Source organism: Pristis pectinata, chromosome 5, assembly GCF_009764475.1.
Source record: "Pristis pectinata isolate sPriPec2 chromosome 5, sPriPec2.1.pri, whole genome shotgun sequence".
Taxonomy (NCBI): Eukaryota; Metazoa; Chordata; class Chondrichthyes; order Rhinopristiformes; family Pristidae; genus Pristis; species Pristis pectinata.
The window spans coordinates 57189303-57207164 of NC_067409.1; the positions used below are offsets into that span (position 1 = coordinate 57189303).

At 40.6% G+C, this 17862-nt stretch overlaps 1 protein-coding gene across 4 annotated transcripts in view; it reads left to right on the plus strand.

Moving 5' to 3' along the window:
* Window positions 1-17862, plus strand: part of ppp1r9a (protein phosphatase 1, regulatory subunit 9A) — a 146663-nt gene that overhangs the window by 43743 nt on the left and 85058 nt on the right. For all 4 annotated transcript variants that reach the window (XM_052016494.1, XM_052016495.1, XM_052016496.1 and 1 more), the window contains exons 2-5: window positions 5484-5616; window positions 8575-8695; window positions 14555-14659; window positions 15455-15590. In XM_052016494.1, coding sequence (XP_051872454.1) covers window positions 5484-5616; window positions 8575-8695; window positions 14555-14659; window positions 15455-15590 — 495 coding nt within the window. The remainder of the gene's footprint in view (window positions 1-5483; window positions 5617-8574; window positions 8696-14554; window positions 14660-15454; window positions 15591-17862) is intronic.

Here is a 17862-nt window from a genome sequence, read left to right on the forward strand (position 1 = left end):
CTTTTTGAATAAGGGAAAAAACATTAGCTCTCAGAATTCTGTAATCGACATTTAACAGTGAGATGGATCACCAATTTATACTTTCTTAGCTCTCCCTGCTTTTGCTTGTAGGTGACTCTTGTTTTCTGAACACCTTTAGAGAATGAAGAACTTCTTGATGTTTACTTGATCGCTTCCCACCAGTGCGCTGGGGAATCAAAGGAGGGTTTCACGGTTCTCCAACTTGTGTATTAGAACATAGAACAGTATACCACAGTATGGGCCCTTGACCCACGATGTTGTGCCGACCTATATAAACCTATTCTTTGATCAATCTAACCCTTCCCTCCTACACAGCCCATAACCATTTTTCTTACATCCATGTGCCTATCTAAGAGTCTTTTAAATTTCCATATTGTATCAACCTCTACCACCACCCCCAGCAGTGCATTCCAGGCACCCACCACTCTGGGTAAAAAAAACCTACCTCTGACATCACCCCTAAACTTTCCTCCTCTGACCTTAAACTGATGTCCTCTGGTATTGGACGTTGCCACCCTGAGGAAAAGGTGCTGACTGTCCACTTTGTCTATGCCCCTCATAATCTTATACACGTCTATCAAGTCGCCTCTCATCCTTCATCACTCCTAAGACAAAAGCCCTAGCTTGCTCAACCTTTCCTCATAAGACATGTTCTCTAATCCAGGCAGCGTCCTGGTAAATCTCCTTTGCACCCATTCTAAAGCTTCCACATCCTTCCTGTAATGAGATGACCAGAACTGAATACAATTACCTAAGTGTGGTCTAACCAGAATTTTATAGAGCTGCAACATTACCGCGCGGCTCTTGAACTCAGTCCCCCGATTAATGAAGGCCAGCATGCCATATGCCTTCTTGACCACCCTATCAATTTACGCGGCAACTTTGAGGGATCTACGGACTTGGGCCCCAAGATCCATCTCTTCCTCCACACCGCTAAGAATCCTGCCATTAACCTCGTACTCTGCCTTCAAGTTCGATCTTCCACAGGGTATCACTTCACACTTGTCCAGATTGAACTCCATCTGCCACTTCTCTGCCCAACTCTGCATCCTGTCTATATCCCATTGTAATTTACGACAACCTTCTACAGTATTCGCAGCACCTCCAACCCTTGTGTCATCTGCAAACTTACCAACTCACCCCTCCACTTCCTCATCTGAGTCATTGATAAAAATCACATGGAGTAGGGGTTCCAGCACAGATCCCTGTGGAACACCACTAGTCACTGACCTCCAGGCAGTATGCTCTCCATCTACTACCACCCTCTTCCTTCTGTGGGCAAGCCAATTCTGAATCCACGCGGCCAGGTCTCCATGGATCCCATGCCTCATGACTTTCTGGATGAGCCAACCATGGGGAACCTTGTTAAACACCTATTAAAGTCCATCTACACCACATCCACCGCTCTACCATTGTCAATTTGTTTTGTCACCTCCTTGAATTAGGCTCGTGAGGCACAACCTGCCCCTAACAAAGCCATGCTGACTATCCCTAATAATACTATGCTCCTCTAAATGCTCATAAATCCTGTCTCTAAGAATCCTCTCCAATAGTTTGCCCACCACTGATGTAAGACTCACTGATCTATAATTCCCAGGATTAATCCTATTACCTTTCTTGAACAAGGGAACGACATCTGCCATCCTCCAATCCTCTGATACCACTCCTGTGGCCAGGGAGGATGCAAATATCATTGACAATTTCCTAGCAATCTCTTCCCATGCTTCCTGTAGTAACTCAGGGAGCTATCTGTTCAAATGTTTTTCAGAAGCACCAACACTGCCGCTTTCTTAAACTCAGCATGCTCCAGTACATTAACCTGTTCTATGGTGACCTCACATTCGTCAAAATGTCTCTCCCTGGTGAACACTGAAGCAAACTATTCGTTAAGGACCTCCCCTACCTCCTCTGCCTCCAGGCACATTTCCCCCTTAATCTCTCTTGAGTTCCTCTATGTTTTATCGGTCAGCATTTTGTCCGGCTTCCATATCAGACAACCCAAGGTCTTAGTTGATTTAACAGGTTTTCTTTGATATAAGAAAATCTATTCTAGACTGCACTGACTCATCAGGTTCAGATCGGGTAAACATTATGTGTGCTCTATCTACAGAGCCACTGAAGACATTGCATAACTTTGCATCCTCTACTATCCCAATCAGGACTTTGGATGTGGTATTAAGTTTGCTGATGTCTCTGGTGGATCGTCCAACACATCTATTATGCAGTTAAGGTTACTGCCCAGCATGACTGGTTGTAATGTTGCTAGCAGCATTGGGAGCTGCTGGAAAACAGCCAACCTTTCATTCCTTAGAGCCAGGGGATGCACAGTGATGTGTCTGGGTAGAGCATCTTTGTAGTTGTATCTATTACGAGGAGAACCCTCCCATCACCTCTCAAGTGATGATGAAGTTGTTTTCCCCCATCCCCCACCCCTTCTGCAGCAGACACCCAAGCCAGAGGAACAGTTACCGTTGCCTCCTGACCAGACTGATTGCTGGTGGGACCACTGAAGTGATCACTTCTGATAGTTGTTGGGGTGCAGTAAGCCACACTCCTGCAAAAATAGTAGGTTGGCCTTGATTTTGATGGAGTAACTGAATGTTACAGCAAGTTGCACATCGTTTTTGATACTACACACATTAATAAATGGAATCTTTAATCATTTTGTTTTGCTAAAATATGAAGGTGAGGGTAGTGCGATTGATGTAGAATACATGGACCAGTAGGCTTTTGACAAGGCCCCACATCAAAAACTGGTCCAACAGATAAGAGCACATAGGATCCAGAGCGATTTGGCAAATTGGATCCAAAATTGGGTTGGTGATAGGAGGCAGAGAGTGATGATGAAGATATTCTTTTGCAATTGGAAGCCTGTCACCAGTGTTGTACTGCTGGGATCAGTGCTGGGACCTTTGCTCTTCGTTATGCACATTAATAATATGGATATAAACGTAGAAGGTATGATCAGTAAGGTTACAGATGGCATGAAAATTAGTGGTGCTATTGATAGGAGAGTAGTTTTTGGTTACAGAACAATATTGGTAAGATGGGGAGAGAAATGGCAATTTGAATTCAGTCCTGAAAATATGATTTGTTTTTGGAGGCCTATTAAGGCTGGAATATACACAATGAACGGTAGGACCCTAGGAAGTATTGAGGAAGAGAGGAACCTTGGTATACATGTTGAAGGATACCTGAAGGCAGCAGCATGGGTAGACAAGGTGGTTAAGAAGACATACTTGCATTTGTTAGCCAGGAATATAAGAGCAAGGAAGCTACATCAGACTTTAGTTATGCCACTGCTGGAGTACTGTGTTCAGTTCTGGTCACCCATTTCTTGGAAGGATGCGATTGAACTGGAGAAGGCGTGGAGTACATTGGGATGTAGCCTTGGATGGAGTGTTTTAAGTGTGATACAGAGAGTCTGGCTAGGTTGGGTTTGTTTTCTTTGGAGTAGAGAAGGCTGAAAGGGGACCTCCAACTTTGTGTTGCCTGCAAACTTGGAGATGTAACATTTAGTTCCCCCCTATATAAGTGAATAGATGGGGCTCAAACACTGATCTTTGCGATATATAACTTGTCATTATGTGACACCCAGAAAAAGACCATTTTGTTCTTACTCTGACCTTCTTAATCCATCCCAGTATTTTAGCCCTATTTCCATGTGCTTTAATTTTACACATTGACTTCTTTCATGGGGCCTTATCAAAAGCTTTCTAAAAATTCAAATATGCCACATCCACTTTTTGTCCATTAATATTTTTCTAGCTAAATCCTCAAAATAAGTCCACAATATTTATTAAGCATGATTTCCCTTTCATAAACTATGCTGACTTTGTTCTGTTTCAAATGTTCTATTATTACATTTTTATAATAGATTCTAGCATTTTCCCCATTGGCGATTACGGGTTTGTATTTTGTTTTTTCTCTCCCTCCCTTTTTGAATAATGAGGTTATATTTGCCCCCGTCCAATCTGTAGAAACTGCTCCAGTATCTGAAAAATTTTGGAAGTTGACCAGCAATGTATCCATTATTTCCAGGACCATTTTCTTTATTCTCTGGGATATAGAATATCAGACCCAGGGAATTTGTTAATCTTGTATACAATTAATTCCTTTAGCACTACTTCTTTACGAATATTGATTTCCTTCAGCTCTTTCCTCTTTAAACTCTTAGTTTGCTAACATGGTAAAGACAGTGTTGTCAACATGGATGTGCTGGGCTGAAAGGCCCGTTTCTATGCTGTGCAACTCCTTGATTCTATGATGACATAGCTGGGAGTTAATTGTATTCTCTTTTGTGAAGGCAGAACTAAAGTATGTGTTTAATCCATTCTGATGAGCTCCATCTGCCCCAACTGTGGATCCTGCACAGCACTCATTAGTCAGCTTAGAACCCACAGAACTGCAGTGGAAGTTGTCATTCTCAACCCTGAGGGACTGCTGAAGAAGACGACAATCACAATCATATAAGCAATATTATGGCAGTCTTTTGAGTAATTGAAATCTTGAACAGTTGTAGAACCTTCTTACCTTGTAAGATGTGACTGGATGAAGCTTTTGTACACCATTGTTTTAGCCACAACTGGAGTATTATGTCCAACACTTCAGGAAAGAATTGGAGAAGAGATTTACCAGAATGATTTCAGGATTGAGGGATCATATTTATGTAGATAGATTTGGAGAAATTGTTCTCCTTGGAGCAAAAGAGGTTGCAAAAGGATCAGATGGTTATTTATAATCATGAAGGTGGATAGAGGAGAAGCTGTTTTAGTTAGTAGAAGGGTCAAGAGCCAGGAGAATTGAATAAAAGTGTTCTGTAAAAGAACTGAGAGTGTCATGAGGTGAAATTTTTTCTCTACCATGAGTAGATAAGATCTGGAATTCACAGCTAGGGGTTATAGTGGAGGCAGATTCAATTGCAGTGTTCAAATGGAACTGGATCAATACCTGAAAGGAAATAATTTGTATGGTATGGTCTTGTTGCAGGGTCTTGACCTGAAATGTGACAATTCCTTTCCCTCCACAGATGCTGCTCGATCTGCTGAGTTCCACCAGTGGTTTGTTTTTGCTCCAGATTACAGCATCTACAGTCTCTTGTGTCTCCAGTAAAGCGGGACTAACTGGATTGCTCTTAAGTAGAGGTGGCATGAACTTGATGAACCAAATACTCTCATTCTGGGCTGTAACAATTATTTACATCAGTCAGAGAAATATGAATTTTGGACTTGCATATGGAATTTCTGTATTGTCTTGTTAGTGTTGTCATTTTTAAAAAATTAACCATTCTGACATATCAATATAAATGATTTGTTTACACTAATTGTGCTTCTATTGGTTTTGCAGCTTTTGAGCAAATATGCTTATAGAAATATAAGTGATTCCTACTGTTGATGATTGGTTTGGTTTGATCATCATCTTTCTAAGTGAACCAACCACAGTACAATCTATTATTTTAACAGGTATTCCATACTTACTCTAATGAAGACTATGATAGGAGAAATGATGAAGTGGATCCAGTTGCAGCATCTGCTGAATATGAACTGGAAAAGCGTGTCGAAAGGCTGGATCTTTTCCCAGTGGAACTTGAAAAAGGTAGGAGTAAGAGCCACAGTTTATTTTGAACTTTCTTAATCTGACCTGAACTTCAAAGGGAAAATAATAAACTCTGACTATATGTTCCTTTAGAAAAGATAAGGAATATGAGGGGAACTCACAACTGCCTACAGGACAAACTCTTTACATAGAACATAAAACAGTTTGGAGGTCTAACAAACAACACAATATGCTGAACAATGGCAATATTAGGAGTGTTAGCCAAATGATGATGAGTGGTAAGTTTTATATAGGTATTGAAAGATGAGGAAAGAGATGGGCAGCAGTAAAATGAGTGCATAACTATAAAATATATCACACGGCATTAACATGCATATTCTCTTCAAGACTACGCAACCCAGCCTGCTGCTAAATGCTGACTTGCCTGAAATAAATGTTTCAGGCCAGATTCCTAGGTTTAACTATCTTAATCTACTTCATCATTGACTTCCATAATGTTTGCTGATGATTGCATGTATTTAATGCCACTCACAAGTTGGCAAATTTAGATCTTCATGCCTTTAGACAACAAGATCCAAGGACCTGCAAGGTTAGCTGATAAGTGTAAATAACATTCATACCACAAAAGTGACAAGCAGTGACTGTGTAAGTGAGCCTAACTACCTGCATTTGTCGTTCAGACTGACTCGCCACATAAATATTATGGCAACAAGAGTAGGCCAGGGATTTGCTATACTACGTTGAGGGACTTGTCTTCTGACACTCTAAAAGTTTTCTACTGTCCACAAAGTGCAGATAAGGGGTGGAATATTCTTCACTTTCTTAGATGAGTGCAATACCAACATCATTGAAGAGGCGCAACACTGACAACCAGGGCAAAGCAATCTATTTGATTGTGTCTTCATTCACCATCCCAAAGGTTCATTCCTTCTAGCACTATTGCACTGCACAACTGTACTTTCTCAATTCCACCTGTGGAGCCTTTGGCCTTCTACAAGCTACTGTATTTCTATGTACAGTCAGTTCACCTAGCTCCAAATTTGATGCCTTTGACCTCTTGAAACAGCCTCCCTGTGCTGTGGGTAGACTTGAGTGTATCTGGCGCAGAACTCTTCTAGCAATCCATCACCAGATCTAGCAGTATCACATAAAATACTATTGGACCCCGCCCTCTTCTTGTCTTTTGTTTCCTTCCAATATCTCTCATTTTGTTAAAAAAAAATCACAGCCCACAACCTCTTCTGGCTCTTATCCAGAGAAGAGTTGAAATCCCTTACCAGTTGTAGGGGGAATTTAAATTCTTTTCACTGAGTCAGTTTTGAATATAAGACTGGTATTTATGACTCTGAAACTACCATATTCTGGAAATCTGCTTGCCATATAAGGAAAGAAACCTGCACTCATGTGACCTTTTCTTTCTGTGAATTCAGATCCATAGCAATTTGGTTCATAACTCTGAATTGGCCTATCAATCCATTCAATTTAAGGGCAATTGGAGGTAGACAATCAGCATTGGCTTTGCCAGTGATATCTAAATCCCTGTGAACGAATTAAATCAAAAGGTTACTTTGCTAAAGATATTATAATTTCTCTTTCAGAATGGCTGTTTTTAATCCCTTACTTGGTAAACATACCTGCAACTCCTGTGTTCTTTCGGCTGTTGTCTCCATTTCTATCCATCCTTCTTCTCAAGTGCTTAGTGTTTTGACATTTAAAAATACACACTCATCTTTACACAACTCCATTTTCCAAACTAGATTCCACTCTGTAGCAATGAAACAGTCATTAGCAAAATCACAAATTACATCCTCTGACAATTTTGTTTCTTCTATCTTTATGTTCCTTGACTTGCCACAACCTTTAGTGCAGATAAGCATTCCATTCTTTCTCAGTATCTCTCCCCCATTTTCGGCTGAGTTGACTGGCTTGATTTTGCCATTAGTCTGCCATTGGTAGCCAGTGAAACCCCAGCAGTAACTTTTTAAATTTTGTTGAAACCAACATCAATAACCACGTTTAAGATTACAATAACAAGAACAGAAGAAATTAAAAGCAGGAATAGCTCACCAGGCCCCTCGACTGCCTTGCCATTCAGTATGATTATGGCTGATCTGTGCTGGCCTCAACTCCTCTTCTGTGTCAGTTTCCTAAAGCCTCCAGTTCCTTGATTCTTCAACTATTTATCTCTCTCAACCTTAAATATATCTAATGATCTGGCCTCCACCATCTTCAGGCAGAGGGAATTCCAGAGTTTCACCACCCTCTAGGAGAAGAAAATCCTACACATCTAAGTTTTAAATGACCGGTCCCTTATTTTGTAGTCGTGTCCCTTTGTTTGTGACTATCCCACCAGTGAAAACATCTCAACATCTACCCTGTCAAGCCCACTTAGGATCTTATACGTTTGAATAACATCACACCTCATTTCTCTAAACTCCAGGGAATACAGACCCAAGCAGTTTAGCTTCTCGTGTTAGGACAACCCTCTAATTCTAGCAATTAACCTGATGAATCTCCTTTGGACTGCCTCCAATGATACTATATGTTGTTTCAGAAAGGGAACAAAACCATGCACAGTACTCCAGTGGGGCCTCATCAACATCCTGTACAACTGTAACTCCAACTCTTTCACAATAAAGGCCAATGCGCCATTTGCTGTCGTAACTCCTTCTCTGCTTATACCTCCTCCTCTGGATCGTGATCCGTATTTGTCTTGGTATGTCCTTATGTGATGTGGCTTGGGATGTTCACAGGTCCTATATAAATGCAAGTTGCACTTGTAATTTTTCATATTCACTTCCTCTACCTGGGTATGTAAACAGCAGAATATTTTTGTATAGTTTTCCTTGATTTCTTTGTTTTATTATTTTTCGTATTCAGTATCATAGTTTAAAAAAAACTAATGTTGAATGATGTAGTGAAGCATTAACTCATTTTTTTCAGAGCATTATTTAAGCTTGACCCCATGCCATATTAATTATCACTCTTGCTCCATAGATGAAGATGGTCTAGGCATCAGTATTATAGGAATGGGAGTTGGTGCAGATGCAGGATTAGAAAAATTAGGAATTTTTGTGAAGACCGTTACAGAAGGAGGCGCAGCTCAAAGAGACAGCAGGTAAGAAAAACTGCTATTAGAAATTTCATGTACTTGTATCATTTGCAGGATCTCTCATACAGACACACAGGTATAGAACAACTTCTTAGAACAAAATTTATGAGGTCTTATCCAGCTGTCAGTTCAGAGTTGTCACTGTTTGCATGTCTGTCATGCTTAGCTGTTGTTAATTGCTAGTACACAGTGTAACATGGAATGACTTAAGTGTTTACTGACCTGAAAAATATGGCCACTTTCATTGTCCAATTTGCTTAAATTGCTGCTTAAGTGAATCAAATTTGCTGGACATGGATACCTGTGAAAGTTGAGACTCAAGTAAACTAAGATAATCTGCTTGGTACTTTGATTGAAATTACTTGGAGATACTAGTTTTGCACCTGTCTGCCAGCTCATTCATGGTTGATGATGGTTATGTTTATGGAACCTACCCTTGCCACTTAATTATTTTTTGACTTTGTGTCAGAACTTTCTTCTGAGTTTTGTGTTGATTCTTTAGTTATGGGAATATTTAACTCTCTCTTTTAGTGTTCAGTATTCTGGTGACTCTGGGTCCTATCTTTATAACATTGACAATTGGTTCCATGGTATGGTTGTTGACTGCCATACCTTGCCACTTAATATGCTTTCCATTTGACCAGAGTTGATTTCCCAGACTGAATGAGGGATGCTTTTGATATGCAACTGCAAAATTTTGATACTGATGATGCCCCACAGCACTTTGTGGATGCCCAAGCTTTGGTTACTTGAACTGTCCTTAGTCAAAGATTCAGTTGGACATGCAATCTTGGCAAAGGACCCAGGTGATAACTTTGATAGAAGATGACCAGAAATCCTTGGTGTCTTGAGAAGCCTGCCAAAATGTTTGTGTTCAGTGGAGGAAAAAAAACTGACACCTACTTGACACTGGGCTTTGTTTGGTGACTGCAAATGCTGGAATCTAGATCAACAGACAATCTGCTGGAAGAGCTCAGCAGGTTGAGCAGCATCTGTGGGAGGGGGGGCGGGGTGGGAGGAATAATTGTCAACATTTCAGGTTCAAACCCTGCATCAGGACTGAGAGTGGAGAGGGAAGATAGCTGGTTTAAAGAGGAGCGGTGAGATGGGCTAGAAGGCGATCGGTGGACTGAGGTTAGGGGAAGGATGATGGAGTCAGATAGGGGAGAAGTTTGAGTAGTGTTCTGGAAACTCTGAATGTGATTATGCTGTGTCAAGCCCACATCTTTGATTATTAAAAGAAATTGGACGCAATTGTATGTAATCTTGTGAAGTGTGGTGATCAGTTGCCTGACAGGAGAATGAGGCTAAAACATATGATCATGCTTGAAAATGAGCATTTAAATCATGATGCACATGAATCCTCTATCAGTTTTTGCTCCTGGATCTTGCACAGGAAATTCATTTGCACATTGTGTTAATATATGGAGTCTACGGTCGACACTGATCATGCTGTTTATTGCACAAGGTGTAATTTTGGAAGAGGCAGGTACCAGCTGTATCTAACTGGAAATGATTGAAGTTGTGACTGCAGCTCTTGATTGGCTTCATCCAGTATTAGAAGCCACTGTATATCTTTGGAAAATAAGATACCAAGCCATGCCACAACCGGCATGTAAGAGGGCACCCTGATTTTCTGATGCTGCACTTGAGGGGTTCATGGAAGAACAAAAGAAATGTCCTTCATGTGTGGACTAAGAAAGCACTATAGGTTGGCTACAGAGGTCATGAACAGAAATGAGATTTCAAAGACCTGGATGCAAGACCTTTCTGAAAATATGCAACCCAGCTTATGATTGCATACTCCTCCACACAACGCATCACAAATATGTGTCTAATAACAATCTCTGTGACTTGTAACATCAACCTAATATTCATATACCCCACCATACCCCTGTATCACTTGGCACTGTGCTAACAATAAAAGCCACATCATGTAATTTAAATATGCTCCCAGCGAATGCACCATGGAGACTATGTCACGTAGACACTACAAAACAATTAACCAACAGACTGAGAGAAGTTGTCAAATAATTGTTGCCAGCAGTAACAGGCTTTTATATGGGTTCATTGGCAAAGAAGTGGTGAAATTAGCCATTATTAAAGTGGCTGCAGCAGAGCTCATAGCCAGCAGCAGTGCAAGCATCATGGAGAATAACAGTGTGTTCATATTTTAATCATCCTAATTGCTTCCCATTTACCTTCTTCCCACAATCACTTTGGATTTGCAATACTCAGATGATTTAAGCAAACTTTCTTATTTGACTCTGCTGTCACAACAATAATATCCTTGTTTTTACCCTTTCAAGTACTTATGGATTCTTGGTTGACCAGGCACTGGTTGTTGAGCAAGCCTGGTGATGAGAATAACTTGTGCATGGACTTGGTGGCCTAGGAGAGAGGGTGCTGATTGTCATTTGAGTGCCTGCAGCAGGGTCCATTGCCAGCAGGTGTGCAGAGAATTAAGGATATCAGTAATATTACTTGCATCCTACTTCTCCCTTATCTCATAGTCTTTTATTTACAAAGTAATAGGATGGCACCCTATTGCTCAATGTGGCACCTGCAGCCACCAATTCTGATACTAATGCTTAATATATAGTAGAAGGTAGTTAAGCACCATCATCTGCATGGTATGAGTCACTGGGTGTAAATTGAGAATTGGTTACTGAACAAAGTAAAGAGTGGAAATAAATGAATTGTTTACAGGTTGGTAAGTGTGACTGGTAAGATATTGCAGGATTGGTGCTTGGGCCCCAGCCATTCTCAAACTATATCACTGATTTGGCTGAAGGGACTATATGACTATATCCAAATTTTCTAACAATACTGAACTTGGTGGGATTGTGAATATGGAAAATATAATGAAACTTCAAGAGCAAATGTACAAGCTGAGTGATTGGGCAAGCATGTGGCAGATATAACAATGTTAAAAAATATGAGATCATCCACATTGGTGTGTGTTACAGAAGAAGAATTCTTGTTAAATGGTAAGAGATTGCATAGTGTTGATGATGAAAGGTACCTGGGTGTGCACATACACAAGTATCTGAAGGCCAATATGCAGGTGAAGTAAGTGATTAGGATGACAAATGGTATATTAGTTTGTATTTCAAAAGGATTTGATTACAGGACTAAGGATTAAATATTATTGCAATTGTATAAGGCCATGTTGAGACTACACCTGGAGTGTTGTGTGCAGTTTTGGTTTCCTTGCCTAAAAAAAGGATGTATTTGCCATCGAGGGAGAGCTGTGATGTGGGGCTTGCCAGATGACGAGAGATTGAATAGATTGGGATTATATTCTTCAGAATTTAGAAGAATGAGAGGAGATCTTTCTGAAACTTAGAAAATTCTGGCCTGACAAGCTGGATAGAGGGAGGATGTTTTTCCCTGACTGACAGCGTAGATTACAGGGTAGGCCCTTTAGAGCTGAAGTAAGAATTTTTTTTCACTCAAAGGATGATGAAACTGTGGAATTCTGTATCCTGGAAGTTTGAGGAGAATCAGTTTACATTCAAAACAGAAACTGATAAATTTCTGAATATTAAAGGATTCATGGGATATGGGGATAGTGCTGGAAAATCATGCTGACATAGATCAGCCATGATTTTGATGAATGGAAGATGAGGCACAAGGGATCAGATGGCCTGCTCCTACTCCTGTTTCTTATATTATGTTCTTATTTCTAATGTATCCTGCAGCTGATCCAGAAGGAAATGTAACTCAGAGTTTAGTTCCCAAAGATTAAGTTAGCACACTAATTCCAATGCAGGTGACTGAAGTAAGGAACCCATGGGGCAGTGTGCAAATCAACAATCACAGGCGTGCACATTGAGATACTTGGAGCATTGTCAGCCTGCCTGAAAACCTCCATTTAATATGAAGGAACACTGGGAAGGACTTTGCTTCCATTGCAGCACAGGTAGAAGCTATCAAATATCTAGTCTTGCAGTTTGCTGTCAGCTTGGGGTGCTGCAAGGTCTAACTGTAGTCTTTGTGGCTCTGGATGTGATGGCCATGGAGGTTTAAGGGTGTTATAATACTCTAGCAGTCTGTCCTTCAACAGATTATTAGGGTTGCTCATGTACTTGGGGGAAGAGGTAGTGGTTCCTTGAAACAGAACACAACGGCCCTCATTCAGGATGATGGTATCTGTGATCTCATCATTACTATTTTATCTGTGCTCTTGTTGTTTCTGTCTGCCTACCAGCCAGCCAGCCAGCTAGCAATTGTTGCTGATCCTGACATTGCAGTGCAGTTCAACGCCCGACAGACCATTTAGCAGAGCCAAAGCTATTTGAGATTCTCCTTTACATCATGCATTTCTAAAGCTAGGGAACTGGCCTTGCACCAGTTTGGCAGCAGGCTCTGTGTAGAAGCAATTTGATAGGCAGCTCGAGTAAGAACCAGCAGTAGTTGATTGGTCAATGGTTGTGTGGAGCTTGGTATTGATTGGAAGCATAGATATGGTTTGACATGTTGCTTTTGTGGGATTTTGTATTCATCATTTTTTTAATATTCATTTTAGGGATCTGCATGTTGCCTGAAGGGCCAATATTTATTGCCCATTCCTAATTGCCCTTCAGTGGTGTTGATGAGCCACCGTCTTGAATTGATGCAGCCCTTCTGGTGAAGATATTTCCACAGTGTTGTTGCACAGGGTGTTCCAGGATTTAGACCAGGTGATTGTGTGCATCTTGAAGGGGAACCTGCAGGTGGTGGTGTTCTTTTATGAGTGACTCACCTCCTCACACCCCAAGGCCTTTTCACCAACTACAACGCATAACTTAGGACCCTGATGGAATACCCTCCACTTGCTTTGATGAGTGCAACACCAACAACTCTCAAGAAGCTTGACACCATCCATAACAAAACAGTCCACTTGATTGACATCCCATCAACCACCCTAAACATCCATTCCTTCCATCACCAATGCACGGTGTCATGTGCTGGGAAAGTACTCAGTTAGATTTTGTGACAGAACTTGTCTCCACCACCCCATCAGGCAGTATGTTCCAGATTCCAACCACCCTCTGGGTGAAAACATTCTTCCCCAAATCCCTGCTAAATCTCCTACCTTTACCTTAAACCTATGTCCTCTAGTAATAGACATCTCTGCTAAGGGGAACAGGTTCTCACTATCAACTCTATTGTGAATGTGGATAAACCAATCGGGTCATCCCTCAGATTCCTTTTAAAAAAAATTAACACAGCTTATCTGAAACTGTTCATTCCTGGCAATACTCTGGTGAATCTCTTCTGTGCAATCGCATTATTCCCATAATGTAATGACCAAAACTGTACATAGTATTCCATCTGTGGCTTGATGTCTTATAATGTTGTATATAGTTGTGCCATAATCTCCATGCCCTTATATTCTGTGCCCTACTAATAAAGGTAAATCTCCCATATGCCTCCTGAACCAAATTTGCTACTCTGCTGACATCTTCAGAAATCCTTTGACACCATTCTGCCCAGCCATTTCCCCTGTCCCTTGGCTACTAAATCCTTCTGCAGAGAAATGGGACAATTTCCTTTTGTTTTCTTGTGAGAAATAAATATACGCATTTATCAGAATTTGACTTCTGAACTACCAAGGAAAGTGAATCCCTGGCCTGTTCCTGGTATTCCCATTTTGTCCCCAGGTGATTGTAAGTTTCAGTGTTTCTTAGTGGTCAGATTTTTGAAATGCTAATAAGCTGGTTATTTGGATTTAAGGGAAACTGGGAACTTACTTAATTTTAGGAGTTTCTGTTATTATCTAAGTTTATCCAAACCACTAATATCAGATTCAAGGTTTTTTCCCTTCACTCAGTGTGTACAATTATCCATAATTTTCTTGCTCATTTTTCTATTACACAGGATCCAGGTCAATGATCAGATTGTGGAAGTGGATGGAATCAGCTTGGTTGGAGTTACCCAAAGCTTTGCTGCTACTGTTCTGCGAACAACTAAAGGCAAAGTTAGGTAAGGAATGTTTCATTTAGGCACTTCAGATCTTTGTTGATTTAGCCATTGTAATATCCTGCTGAACAACATCTGTAAGCTAAAAAAACTAATAAATGGTGGACTGACTTAATTTTTATTTTTTTTATTTTTTGGTTGTGGGGGGAAAGAATTAAAAACAATGTTGCAGGGAATATATCCTGTATTTTTTTTAAAGGACGTATTTAAATTTCGCCCCCTCCCTCTGGCCAGTATCCATAATAATATACTGTAGCGGCTAGCTACACACTACGAAATGAAGACACAGAGTCGATGGTTTGAAGTCAGAAGTCGAATGAATGACAGGGGCGCGGTACGGCTTTAATACTCGAAAGCATCCCGCACTGACGTCACGTGCGGGTCACTTGTCCTTCCCATGAGTGGGCTTTTCTAGCCTGACGATGGAGAAGAAGGAGGGCCCTGCGCCATCTTGGATCGGGGCCTCCGACGACATTTGCGATGTTGGGAGCCTGTTCAATGCTGGTGCAGTGGGTCGCCACAATACATTATTTTTTATTTTGGACTTGGACTTGGACTTGGAAGCTTTCACTTTCAGCCCAAAATCAAGATAAGTTGATGTGATATGTTAGAGCATTCAATCTTCAATAATATTTACTCAGTGTAGATGAGTTTCAGCCACTTCAAACATGATATGAAAAGTAGTAGAATAGCTTAGAGGAAAAAGATTATTTCTTAAATTACTTGTTTGTAATATTGCCATTGATTATGAAAAGTAATAGTGGTTAGAAATTGAACAGAAAATTGTATGTTTTGTAGGTTCCTGATTGGCCGAGAGAAACCGGGACAGAGCAGTGAAGTTGCTCAACTGATCAGCCAAACTCTAGAACAAGAACGCCATCAAAGAGAGCTGCTTGAACAACACTATGTTCAGTATGATGCAGATGATGATGAGGTAAAAGTGAAGCTCTCAAACTGGCATTGCACTGAAACAATTCTGTTTCTCATTTGCTTCATGAATATGTTAATCCTAACTTTTCCAAGGGAGTTGTGGTCTTGTTCAGGTTGTATACATGTTTGAGCACATCTAGAACCAGAAAGCAAGGTCCCTGTCACCTCGCAGGCAATTAGGACTTTATCTTAGTTTTAAGGACTTGGTTTGAATGCACAAAAATGTTTTAAGCTGGTACGGCTTTGCATAGCGTTCAGTTACAATATTTGGTGAATAATATATTTGCACGTGCACATACATATTGCAACTAGAGGCTGAATTAAAGGTATCAGACCTGTTCAGCCAACTCTTGTAACCTGCAGGGAAATAACATTGGGCTGATTAAGTTTGCACAGGGAGGCAAATTGAATTCAATCTGGAGAAGTGGAGGCACAAGAGACTGCAGATGCTGAAACCTGGAGAACAAAAACAAACTGCTGGAGGGAAGGATGCTACTAGTTTGGTTTTTTGCTCAGTCTGGAGAAGTTAATGCATTTGGGGAGGACAGACGTGGCAGGGGATATATGATAGTTTGTAGAATACTAAGTAGTATAGCGAAAGAGGGATTTTGAATGCATGTACACAGACCCCTGCAGATAGAAGGACCAGTAGATGGGGTTGTTAAGAAAACATGTGGAATGCTTGTCTTCATCAGTCAAGTTGGAGAATATAATAGCAAGAAGATCATGTTTTTTGCTGTATAAAATGCTAATTGGACCACATCTAGAGTGCAATGTACAGTTCTGGTTGTCTCTAGAGGAATGGTGTGATTGCAGTAGAGTAAAAGGAGAAGAGATTAAAGAGGCTGTTCCCAGGACTGGAGAATTACAATTATGGAAAGGCGGTGTTGTTTTCTTTGGAGATGGGAGAGTGAGGGAAATTGAAATGAGATGTACAAAAGTATGAGAGGCTTTGTAGAGTGAATTGCTAGGATATTTTTCCTTTAGCAGACAGGTCGATAACTAGGATCAAAATTTGTTAATTGGCCTTTTAAAGGGGAGAAGGGAAAAACATTTCCATCGAAGGAGGTAAGGCAGTATGCACCTCAGTTTCTGAATGGTGATGGAAATGTAAACCCTCATTGTATTTTAAGAAATACAATGAAGGCTTACGATTTGTACCATAACTGACAAAGCTATGAACCAAGAGCTGGAATGTGGGAATAATCGAAAATGCTTCTATTGTTAGCAGGCAAAATGGACCAAGGGTTCGCCTCTGTATTAATTTTTTATCAATGACTTGTACTTAATTATAGTTACTCTTTATAGATGGTATGTGCTTAGACTAATTAACAGCATCTTAATCCTGAAGGTGAATTTATTATTACATGTCCATATTGCTAATTTTTTTTGGAGGTTGATCTGTAAGATCTTCATTGCATATTGTTGCATGTAGTACATGCTTCCAGTGAAGCATGCATCTGTAAAGTAAGAAAGCTCAACAACTTCCACCATTGTCTGTGGCATTTCTTGGAAAAAATCTCCAACACAATTGCCTTCCCAGAAGCGAAGATGCCACATGTCCTGGACTCATCACGCAAAGAATGTTTTGCTGGCTCAGGCATGTACACAGGATGAAATACGGCCAAATCCTCAAGAATATATTATGTGGGGAGATGGCCGGAGCCAAAATACCATTAGGGTGCTCAGACCTGTATTTTAAGGATGGTACCAAAGCTTTCAACATTGATTGTGGGTAGGGATGTGCCACTATAACAATCAGTGGTTTTTAAATGGTTTCTCAGTAGTGCCTTAAGTGCAGAACCACAGATAACCCCGTATCATTAGAACATAGAGCAGTACAGCGCAGGATATGGCCTTCGGCCCACCATGTCTGCGTTGACCATGGTGCTAATCTAAACTAATCCCATATGCCGGCATGTATTCTTTATCCCTTTATTCCCTGCCTGTTCATGTGTCTGTCTAAATGTTGCTTTCTATCTGTTTCTATCATCTCCCTGGCAGGGTGTTCCAGACACCTACCACTCTCTGTAAAACAAAAAAACTTGCCTTGCACATATCCTTTAAACTTTTCCCTTCTCACCTTAAACCTATGCCCTCTGGTAATTGACCTTTTCACCCTGGGGGAGAAAGACTCTGACTATTATGTCTATGCCTCTCATAATTTTATATACTTAGCAGTTGACACTATCATTTGCATCACTGCTGACAGATTGTCTTTCCAGAATCAGCAAATTTAGTCATTAATGGAAATACATTGTTATATTGCCAGTTTG